This window comes from Pterocles gutturalis, unplaced genomic scaffold (assembly GCF_000699245.1).
Source record: "Pterocles gutturalis isolate BGI_N339 unplaced genomic scaffold, ASM69924v1 scaffold22683, whole genome shotgun sequence".
NCBI classification, from domain to species: Eukaryota; Metazoa; Chordata; class Aves; order Pterocliformes; family Pteroclidae; genus Pterocles; species Pterocles gutturalis.
Window position 1 is genome coordinate 75,021 of NW_010118690.1, and position 12,094 is coordinate 87,114.

The window sequence follows — 12,094 nt, forward strand, 5'->3', positions numbered from 1 at the left end:
CGTGCAGGATTAAGTCCTAGGTGCTGGGCAGAGCTGAAGAGCTTATGGCAGCTCTGCATAAACAAGGGAATCCCAACACAAGGGGAATTCTCTGTGGGATGACGAAATAGTTGTATGGAGACTGTACCAGAGCCTGGAATCTGCTCATCAAAGCATTCTGGGTCAAGAACTGATTTAAGGAAAGTAGGAGTCTTGATTAGGCCCAGCACAGGCAGTCGTCGTAAATGCTGAAATAGCCTTGGGATCTTGAATGTGTCAAATAATTGAACAGTAGTTACATTTTTCCTGATTTTCGTTCATGATTTTAAAATGTTTTGTACCAATTACTTGACAAGTCAGTTTTAAGTACGTAACCGTACCTGTAGATTTGTGTCAGTTAAACTGTCAAGCCTGTTAAACCTCAGAAATAAAAATGTGGAATGTTTTAACATTTACTCATAGTTTCTCTGATTATCATTAACTCCTTGTATAATCAACACAAAGGAACCAGAGCTTGAAAGCTTTCATAATTACACTATTAAATCTTAAGATTCCCTACCCCGTTGCTTGATCTAATAATCAACAAGCACAGTAATACATCACTTTTGCAAGCACCCCAATTAATTTTGAACATAAATCTCAACACATTTGCACACTATCCCATTAATTACTTCTTCAGTAAAAGAGATTATTTTTCATCAGGCATTTGAGTATGTATGAACAGAAAATATTAAAGGTAGGAATTACATTCAAAATTACCCATTTTCTATAAAGCAGTATTTCCTTTTGTCTCCTCTTTGACATACACAGTATAAAATCCACCTCTGTTCTCACATTGTATTAATACACACACACACACTTTCCTAAAAATGCAATGTGAAAAATGAACTCTGCAATAAATGGTTGTATTAAGAGTGCCAGATCTATTTTTTTTTTTTTTACAATTCAGGAGGAACAGTTTTATATTAAAGCTTTAACTTGTGTAGCTAAGGGCTATATACTTAGAAAATACAGTTCTTGTACATATGTTCAACTAGAAGACAAAAATGGACATTATCTGTGTATAGTACTGTTCATTACAGCAAATTGAAAGCTCTACTGCAAAATATTATTAAATCTTTAAGAAATAAGTTTTATGTAATTTGTTATCTTAGGTGAAAAAGCAGTGAGTGGCATTCGTTTGCAACTTCTAAAACTTGGTGTTCCTAGTACAAAGTCACCACATTTAAATTGGTTTATACATTGCAAAGCTTAATCCATCTGTTTCCGTAGGCAATTAGAATCATTAGGCATGAGTTATTTTGGTCAACAGAAGTTACTGGAGCAACATAATATTATTTTTCCTATTGAACTTGAATAAGCAGATAAAGTCTTCTCACTTGCTCACTTGGCTCGTCACCAGAAACAGACTATTACAATGAGTTTTAAGTACCAACACAGGGCTCAGAGCTAATGAATAATAAAGCAATGCGCATGTTGTTCTTTGTCACCAAGTGTTACCGAATCCCTCTTGATACCTATACAGGGATGAGCGATTTCCGTTGGCGTCACTTGTGTATACCAAGTGTAAATGATTTTAACCTGGAATGAAAATAAAATTTTAGCCAATATTTATCAGTAATTACAGTGCTGAAAGCCTCAAGCGGTCTCATAAAAGTACCTCCACTGGGGTCCGTCGGTACATGGAGTCCAGCAGCGTTCAGCACCGTGAGTGTACCTGGGAACCCCGTGGCTTAGTTGGTGCATCTGCGCTGCCAGTATTTTGCCTGTAAAACTGCCAGACTTCCACACACACTTCAAATTCTGTGTGATCATTATAGGGTAGAATTGGAGCTTGTTTAAATTGTCCTGGACTGCAGAAATGAAAACATAAAATAAATTTTTAAAAAATTATCCTCTCCATGATGATTTCCTTCCAGATCTGTATCCTGCATACAGATTTGTCTTAAGATTTGCATGCTGTACGTTCACTGCCTTCTTTAGGAGTAGGCTCTGGTTTAGTGATTCAGAAAAAGCAGATTCCATTCCTCTGAGGTCTGCTTAGAGAGAACTGCATGTTGTGCTTCTGGCATGATTGACAAATGACTGGCACCTGATGGACAAGCGCAGGGGTCATCAGGTGATGTTTTCTGTTGAGAAGTTCAGGCTTTATTCATGGGACGTGTTTTTCTTACTGTCCTTAACAGTTAAGATACGAATCCATAAGTGCTCAGACTCTCTCCATGCCGGATTTGAGATCTGTGGGTGGAGAGTATTTCCCATTCCATCTTGTAGAACTGTGTTGTTCATGTCATCCTTTATGATGTTAGGTTGTGCCCTAGAATTTGTGCAATTTATCGGTCTTCTCAGATAGTTCCTTTGTTGTTTTTTGGGGTGGGTTGGTTGGTTGGTGGGGGGAGTTGGGTTGGATTCTTTTCATCAGCTTTGGTCAGGATAGGTTGTTGTTTTTTTTGTTTTTAATATGCATTCCTCCCTCCCTGGCAGAATTTTCTACTTAACTGCCTTCCATTTTTTGCAAAATCGGACTCTCTTTTTTTTTGTAGACTTTGGAAGATTTAGCAATTCTTTCTTTTTGAAAAAAGAGGGATAAGAGAAGTGTGAAGCAAAGAAAGATTTGCAGCCTTGCCTTAAGGGTCTTCTTGCCTTTGAGGAGTACTTAGCTCTTTGAAATACTTATCTGCTTTGGGTTAGCTTTGGTAGTAAACTGCTCAATTGAGAAATTCTGACCCTTACTAGGATAAGAGAATTCTCTTGCAGGCTTTTTCAAATGTGAAGGGGAACCACTGCCATCCGTATGTCTTGATTCAGTGAAGGTTGCCGTCTTACTCTGGCTTAAACCCGCTGCATTACCCTCCTGTGTACCCCAGCAGGTAGTACAATTTGTTCTGAATTTGGTTATGCAAAAGCTCAGCAGCACAACTGAATATCTCATTGTAGATTGGAAAAAAATTATATTCCCCAGCATCCTTTGCTGTTGTTGAAAGTTGGCACCTGTTGTGGCCTTCCCATGGGCTGTCTTGAACCTACTGCTCAGGTACTTCAGTGTGCTGTTTCCTAAGGGCAAACTGGTACAGTTCTAGATACAATGAGTATTTCCCTAGTTACTATTTGAGTTTTATCACAATCGGTCTCGGGTTTTTTGGTAAAAAATTATGTAATTTTTCTAACATGAAAATTTCACATTAAATACTTTGGAAGGATGCTTACTTCAGGATAATATTTTTGTAATTTTTTGTTTGGTTTTTTTGCTATGAAGGAGGAGGATCATTGGGTATTAGATCTTAATGCAAAGGTCATTCCTATTGCCTGCAGAATCTATTGTCTTTTTCTGTGAAGAGCTGCAGTTGTACCGCTGTGTCACAATAACTTTTGCCTTTTAAAGTGCTCACTTCTGTAGGGGTGTTTGTTTAGGACTCAGACTGTTGAGTCTGCTCTCTGACGGTACATGGTGTTTGTCCAAAGTCAAGTAGGGGATTACCATACAACAGTAAATGCTTTCCTTCCGCAGAAAATAGCCATCTTCCTTGTGTGTTACTGAGTGCTTTGCGTATCCCACGCATTGAATATATCTTTGTGGTAACATAGTATAGTAGCAAAATGAACCATCTCAGTAGTTTGTTTAGTTGCAGTCAAGTTTTAAAAAAATAAATTTTTTTGCTAATGACTCATCAAAAATCCTGTGTATGCGTAAGAGCACCACAGTCATGCTAATGAAATACTTGGCTGCTATAACGCTTCCTTCAGTTCTTGTACACTAAATGCTGGTTTTACTTGTATTATCTGCTGATGAGGTACTGATATTGCTGACAAGACCTTTTCTTGTACCTGGAATGCTTTCGTATCCACCAGCACTGCTAGAATATCTTTATTATTATTTTTGGTATACTCATATGCAGCTTTCTAACTATTTCTCTACAAACTGATTATTTTTACTGAATTCTGGTTGTTTTTTCTTTTTTTCTCTTTACTTAGGTTAGTGTTCCAGATGACCATAATGCTACTTCAGGCAGAAGTGCAAATAAGCAGGTATTTGAAGGTTTAACAACAGGACTTCTGAGGATAACTGCTGTGATTTTCAGATGTCTAATCGCCAGCTTCCCAGATGGAAACAGCCACTCTGCTGCACTGAGGATATTACAGGAAGTGAAAAGTAAATCCTCGCAAGTGGAAGCCTTCAACAGCAGAGTCCAAGACCTCATCAGGTTAAAAAAAATAATGGAACTTCTCTAAACCTTCTTTGCTGCAGGGACAGAAATTTGCAAAGATTTACGAAGGAACAAACTGCCTTAACTCTTAACTTAGTAGTAGTGGAACTTCTCTAAACCTTCTTTGCTGCAGGGACAGAAATCTGCAGAGATTTACGAAAGGAACAAACTGCCTTAACTCTTAACTTAGTAAGAGTAGTTTGTGTCTGTAGTCAAGAAGACAATTGAAATGCTATATTCTCAAATAAAAATGTTCTTCAAAAAACTGCAGACACAGAAATACAGAAAACAAAGAGTCTTTTGATTTCAGACTTGGTTTTTTGTGTCCTTTCCATCATTTTCATCTCCTAATTACCTAGGAGTCAGCTTCTGTATTTTCATTGTTTTCTCTCTGTTCTCTGTGCTGAGTGTGTAAGCCCATTGCCCATGTGGTCCTGCATATCCTACATATATTCGTATAAGCTTGACATGAATTATATATTTCCTGTTATAAAGATTACCTAATAATTCCTGTAATCTGATTTCCACTGTTACAATGTAGCCATATTAGAAGCAATTTTCTAAGTATTTTTCTTGAGCAAAATTTCAATCATAATGACTCAGTGAGTTGTAACAGTCAAGTGAAATAGAATGCGGTGTTTTGCTCATCTTTACTTGAAACATTCTAATTCTTTGGTAAAAACACTTGAACCTGAATATACTAAGATACATAATTAATATATTTGTAATATATATATATATTTAAAGCTAATCTATATCCAGCAATATATTAGACTTACTAGGAGCATGTAGTTTCGCTAGTAAATTATATAGATAGTCATTAATACAACTTCAGCCCGCTGAAGAAATGAAATTTTGATTATATGCAACGGAAAATGTGTCACAGTGAGCATCTTCAGACTTTTCAAAGTCTGGTATGATGCTGATGGACACAAAAGAGACAGCTGGAGGAGGAAAGCAAAACAAGTAGTTGTCATAGATACTAGTGACCTCCAAAACTTTCTTGTTCTCATGTAACCTGCCTTCTCCCCAAACAGGTTTGGAAAGAGAAAATTGTATTCTCCCTGTTTATGAATGGGAGGGTGGGAGGTCTGCTTATTGATATTTGTGCTGAACAGACATCTGACACTGACTCGGCCAAGCACAGGCATACCCTTAAGATAAGGAGATACGTGAGAATGCACCTAGGTCCCTCACCTGAGGCACTTTAGGGGATCTGGTTATAAATGGAGAATGAAAGGCACGATGACAAGGTAATAGCGCAATTAGGAAAAAAAGAGAGATGGCATTTTACACTAGTTAAAAAGAGACAAATTCTGTTATTAATGAGAATCTTTCACCTTCAGGTCATTGTATCATATGTCCTTGTAGAGTTGATTAAATGAGAGTTTTGAGAAGATGGGGAGAGAAAGAAGAAAGATTAAAATTTTTGTTTGTTTGTTTGGGACCACTAGATCTGTTGCGTAAACAACAATTATCTACACACTCTCTGGGTAGCCAAATTATCGGAACTATGCTACCGTAGGTGAAAAGACTTGGAGATGGAGGCAGTAGATTAGAGAGCTCTGACATTCCACTTGTCTGTCTGCTCAATTGTTCAAGGCAAGGAGTGCTTCATGTGTCTTCTCATTGTGTCCGGATGCCATTAAAGAATAGTCCCTATAGACTGAAAACTCTCATCCATTTCTTCTCTGCCAAAAGAGCAGCCGCTTTGTAGCCAGGTGTGAGTGTAAAGGAAGGTGGACAATGAACGTGTTTTACAGGTGTCAGTCCAACTGTAGAGGAGTTTCCAGAGAAAAGGGAAGAGAATATTGATGAGGATGGTTGTGCCTTTTTGTGAGTAATCATCTATCAGTATTAGCTGCATTAGCTCCTGTTTCATAGAGAGATTTCTAGCACTCAGCATTTCTCTGTGACTGTGATGTGTCTAACACCCAGGTCTGTTCCTGGAATTATTCTGCTAGCACAGAAGAGGTTGCTTATCAGCTGTATGATGAGGTGGATTGCTTAGATCAAAATCTGCAAGAAACTTAATGCTGGTAACCTTGTATGTTGCTGAATAGAACAGACAAACTTACGTGAGGAATGAGTGTGCAATTGGTAAGCTTTGTGTGTCTTTCTTTTTAACTGCTATACTTCAGCAGCTTTAAAAGTCTTCCATGCTGCAGTTAGACTTCTTGCTTTATATCCATTGTATTTTTATTCTTAATTACTTTCATGGCTTTCAAAAGCTTTGTGTCATCAGGGTAAACTTTGGCAGAAAGTATAACTTGTAGCCCTGAAGAGAGATTAGTCTTTGAGCAACAGCACTGTCTGAAAGGTGGAGAGGTTTTCTTCCCTAATCTTAAAAATCCCTGTTTTTTCAAAATCAGACTGTAAGACATTTGAGGGAATAGTTATTTTTAATAAATACTTGTGCAGCTCCTGTGACAGGCATGATCTAATCAGTATTATTTATTTACTAGAATCAGTATTATTTAATAATGTTGCATACTTAAGTCATGGTGGTCTCAACATTATGGAAGCATACAGCCAGTGGTGTTCCCATCTCAGGGGGCAATCTCTAACAAATGGACTTGACAAGCAAGTAGTCAGAACAGCTGGTAGGATGGAGTAATGTCAATAACAGGATGGTTTAGTGTAGACTGTCAGTGTAATCAGTGAATCAGTCACTGGTGTCTGAAAGCAATCTGTTCCCCATGTCTGTGAAGTCAAATGGAGGCACAGGGTATTATAGAAGTTCTGATTTTGACAAGAAGTTTCTCCCACTTGAGAGTGGAGGAAAGTATAAAGAAAATTAAAGGGGCAAGAGAAGAAGGAGGTGGCTGCAGCAGGATATTTGTCTCCACAAAGGGAAGCATAAGCCAGCAGAATGAACAGTTGAGGCAGAGTAAAGTCTGAGAAGCTGAATGTTTGTGGTAGAAGAAGGAAAGTATGTGGAGTTAGGTTATATCAGCGAAGTGACGTGGAAGAAAAATCTGTGTGTACGGTTTAAGTGGAGTTGATAATGATCAAAGTATGAGAGAACCTGGTGTGGACAGATCTTGGTACAGGGACAAATGGCAAGTTTTTGGCATAGGTTTCTGAGCTATTAGAAATTCAAAGGGGAACCTTCAGTAGTAGTAATCTGATGGTCAGCCACAATGATCTGGTCTACTCTGATAATGAAAAAGAAAGAGGAGTTTTAAGTTTTAAAAAAACAGCATAGTGTTCTGTGCACTGAGCTTTGGTTGAGCTCCTGAGGAGGCTTTCTGATCCTGATCCTTCCATGATGATGGTAGAAGGCTGTTACCTGCATGTTCTATTAGACTCTTAACTGCTGCATGTATTTTAAAAAGGAAAAAATACGGACAAGTGGGCAGCAGTTGCTATGATATATGTATTGCAATAAAGCGTTATCTGGGTAGCATCATTGTCTCCTTCCATGCTGATGGTAGAAGGCTGTTACCTGCATGTTTCTATTAGACTCTTAACTGCTTCATGTATTTTAAAAAGGAAAAAATACGAACAAGTGGGCAGCAGTTGCTATGATATATGTATTGCAATAAAGCGTTATCTGGGTAGCATCATTGTCTTCTTGAATTAGTGTGTTCTACAAAGTTTATCTCTTCATGCTACAAAGAAATTGTGCTGTTGCAGAGCTATCAAGATTATTATAAATCATTTAACTATGGTAAAATTCCATTGTCTTTCTAGGAGTATGGTAAAATAAACATTTACACTCATCTTTCTTGTACAATATAAAACAAACAGAAAAATCTCCTAACAAAATCTACTCATAGTTACAGAGAGCCAGATCTCAAGTTATTGTAATTTGTTTTATTGGACCCTTTCAGAATGAGTATTTAAGTACACAACCTGCATTTTGTGTGATTTGATAGTAGAGAAGCAGAAATTACTTTCTTTCAAAGTTACCAAAACCGACATGAGACTATGTTTTTAATACAATTTTTCCTGTTTCTAGTTACGTGGTGAACATAGGACTGATAGACAAGCTGTGCTGCTGTTTCCTCTCCATCCAAGGCCCTGTTGATGAGAATCCCAAAATAGCAACTTTCCTACAAAATGCTATAGCAGTGTTGCATGGAATATGTCAACTGTGTTTTGCTGTCAATGGAAGGTAGGTGCACTGGGTCTGTCATCTCTAACACGTTCATCAGGCAGCAGCCACTGTAACTCTTGTGCCAGCACCGCATCCATGGAAGCGAGCATTCTCATGAGGCTGTTCAACAGAACTGCTCTTAGTCACACTGTAGTAGCCGGTAAAGAAACAGTGCAGGAAGTGCACTCTGCTCACCCTTTCACCATTGAACTGTCATTAGCTACTGCACCAAGTCTTGATTCTTGTAAGTCATTTATCAGAATTACAAACTTTTATCCCCTTTACTTAACATTGCAGAGAGAGTTTTAGCACTGCTAATTTTAAGTGTCCAGTCCTAAGGACTTCAAGAGTTTATTTTATTACCAGCTAAAATTGATTCTTCATTGATTTTTCTCTAGAGCAGTCTAGTTCACCTCTGGTTCTTTAAAATACCACTGTCAGTAAGGGAATTGTATTTTCTATAAAGAAAAGTGTTACTAGATTTGTCAGGGAAATGTCTAATGCAAAATGTTTGTTACTGTAACCTAACCAGGGTTGTGGGGAGTGAACATGAGTTACGTGTGTGCCAGCAAATCTGGACTTCTGTAATCTACAGCACAGGACAGCCTGACACCGGGAGAGTCAAAATGTCAGAGCTTTGGGGTGCACGTGCTGGAACCTACCACTGTTAGATTGTTACATGTTTCAGGAAAAGACAAGGCTGACAGGACTTTACAATGAATTCCTGAAGGGTAAAATGATGCTAGGGCTGAAAAACTAGAGTTAATAAAATAAGAAACAAAGCTGTAGGTAAGAGCTGTTGCTGGTAACCTGGGGACACAGGCACGTAGAAAAAGAACTGCAATAAAATATGAGCCCAAAGAGACCGTCCCAACTTACTGAAATTTCCCTTCCTGAAAGCTGCCAACTTGGCATTTTACATTCCAGGACAGTGCTGCCAAAAGTCAAATGCATACTGAAGAAAAAAAAAAATCACCCTTCTCTTAGTGGAATAATAGTTCTAGCTAGAAGAGTGAGTAATATAGCACTTGCAATTTCTGGAGCAGGCATATGCTTCACCCAAATAATAGAGATCTTTGCACCCCAAAATAATACAGCACTGTGCAAGTATTTGGTTCAGGAACATCTGTCCTTTGTAGCAGGAGAATAATTTTGGAGGTTTGAGCATTTTTCTTCGGTTCCAAGAAGTGCCTGATCTTACTACCTGCATATAACGGCAACGCTTTGGATTTTATCCAAAAGTGCTGATAGTTCTCGATTTCCAGGTTGGATTGTTCATTTGAGCATGAAAAGAAATTAAAGGAATGAACTTGGAGATTTCCAAACTGTTGTCTTTCACTTTTAGATGCAAAGCCTTGGTGTGACTGATTAGAAGGGTAGTTTAAATTAAATGTCTTTCATCACCTGAGCCCACTCTCATTTAAGAAGTGAATGCAGAGTGTAATTCTGTCGCGTTACAGAAGTCCTTGGTATTCAGGGTGATTTAGATGGAAACAGGTATTGCCAAACACAGATTAAGGTGTCAGAAGCAGAGCTCAAATTTATTGAATTCTTAAATATGTCACGATACAGTAGCACATGTTGTGTGGTACATGATCTGCAGCACAAGAGGCAGCCTCTCTTTGTGAGAAGTACGGATGCCTCTCATCCGAGGTAAACAGTAGCAGGAGGCAGTGCAGCCTGTGCAGTCAGAACCCGGCATTTCTCCTTCTCCAGGTCAGTTGTTACATGCTTGAGCACCAAACAACCGTGCTGTGTTACACTACTCTGTACCTCAGACTAACTAACCACTCTTACCATAAAACTTTTGAAGTTGTTACTGAGAGGAAGAAAGTCTAATAAGTACTACCAGTGCTCTGACACTCCAGCACAAAAAGAAATTTTGCCGAAGTAACATTGTTGCAAGAGCAATTTTGAATTGTTCTTTTGATACATCCTCCTATATAGAATGCTTCCAGGTTCTTTATGCTCCTTGATGGTGATCCTGCAGGGCACAAAATAAATTTGTTTTTTTTCTGGTAGCACAATTTCGGGCTGTTATTTATCATATAAAAAGTTGTCATTCCGTATTAAATGCATTAGAGTATTTTTATACAGCGCTCTTTATACTGCGTGCAGACCTTAGCATGCGGCACCACTAGGTGGGAAGCTGCTAGGATGAGTAGATGCTGTGTGGCCGACACACCGGGACCACCTCAGGGCTCTCAAGCCATCCAGAGTGCCTGCAACAATGAAATCCTCAGGAGCTAGAAATGACCAGGCGCTGCGTGATCCTCCTCCTTTGCTTTCAGACACCACCAGGCTGGTAGGAACTTTACTGCAATTGTAATCCACGGTATCTCCAGAGGGCCAGAAGTTAAACACTCTAACTCAAGTTTTAAACAATGAAGAGATCCTGTCCTGTGGGTGCAAAGTCTGTCAGGCCATTTCTGAGCTCTGATGGTAGGAAGAGCTGTCAGTCCAGACTTGCCTGCCTTCCTCACAACAACATTTCGTAAAACTCCCTAATTTAGTGGAATGTTTCTAAACAATGCTCTGAGTTGATACTCAGTGTTTATTTGGAGTTACTTCATGGAAAACAATTTTATAGGCAGGGAAGGGATCTCGGTCAAGTACCTCCCTGCACGTTACCTCCACATCAGGCAAGATGCCACAATAATGATTATTAGAGAATAGCCTCAAATTGTATCATATGTATCTCAGCATTAAGCATTAAATGAGGTCTGTGGTTCATATAATGTAGATGATAAAATTTTAAGACATAAACGAAGATACTTTCTTTTATTCCCATGATAGATTTAGAAAGAAAAAAAAAAAAGTCCAAAATCATGGAATTAGATACAATAAAGGAAAGTCTTACTAATGTAGAAACATAAATTGGAGGATTTTAACATCATAAAAAGTTATTGAAAAGAGGGAATCTATTCTGAACATATGTTATAAACATGTCTTTTAATAAGAGAAGAATTTTCATTAATAGTCCAGATCTTTAAAAAGATTTAACTTTGATATTGATCTTACTTCTCAAATGATCATTTTTGGTACTGGCTAATAAATGCTAGATTGATTCTTTTAATTGAAGTTTTGCTGTGGATGTAATAACACGTTTTTCCAAACACTGTGTAATACATATAAAAGATCAGTTGTTGAAGACATCAATAACTTCTAACCCCATGTGAAGCTTGTTTTAATAGTTTTATACCCTCAGCTGTTCTAAAGTGAGAAACAGGGTGACTTGAGACCTCCAACTGGAAGTCCCATTTTTCTCATGCTGTGTTGCATCCATTGCTAGCAGTGGAGGTGAGAGCTCCTTTCTCTCTGATGAGTTTAAAAAGAAAAGTGTACGAGAGCTGAAAATAGGGTATTGTGCCTTATTGTATGGAGTGAGAAATCATAAAATGCAGCACGTCTGAATACTGAGCTGTCTCTGAGCAAAAAATGAACCTGACATTTGATACTTAGGCTTGAAAATTGTGGCCATGAGGATACTTAACAGGTTTTTGCTCACCACTAAGGCTAACAGTAGCCAGAATTGAAAACAGAGACTTTTTTATTAACCTGAAATAAAATGAAATATTAAATAGACTTTATACAGAATAACAGTGGTTTATATAGCCATATAAATCTGCCCTGCAAGTCGTGTTCAATCCCCCATGACCAGCAGCAGTGTTCAGGACGATAGCCTTGTTTTCCAGAGTTTATTCTTGTAACTATGAGAGGTATAAGGCCTGTTCTGGGCACTCGAGTCATGGATGCACATATGGAACATGCTTGGCTTGGAAAAACAAGACAGAAAACAATGAGCAGG

At 38.3% G+C, this 12,094-nt stretch overlaps 1 protein-coding gene across 1 annotated transcript in view; it reads left to right on the forward strand.

Moving 5' to 3' along the window:
• The window catches only part of LOC104463840 (S phase cyclin A-associated protein in the endoplasmic reticulum-like), a gene marked incomplete at its 5' end in the record, with an annotated part of 113,969 nt that overhangs the window by 72,205 nt on the left and 29,670 nt on the right, over nt 1–12,094 (forward strand). The window contains 2 exon segments of the mRNA XM_010076329.1: nt 3,952–4,181; nt 8,149–8,304. Coding sequence (XP_010074631.1) covers nt 3,952–4,181; nt 8,149–8,304 — 386 coding nt within the window.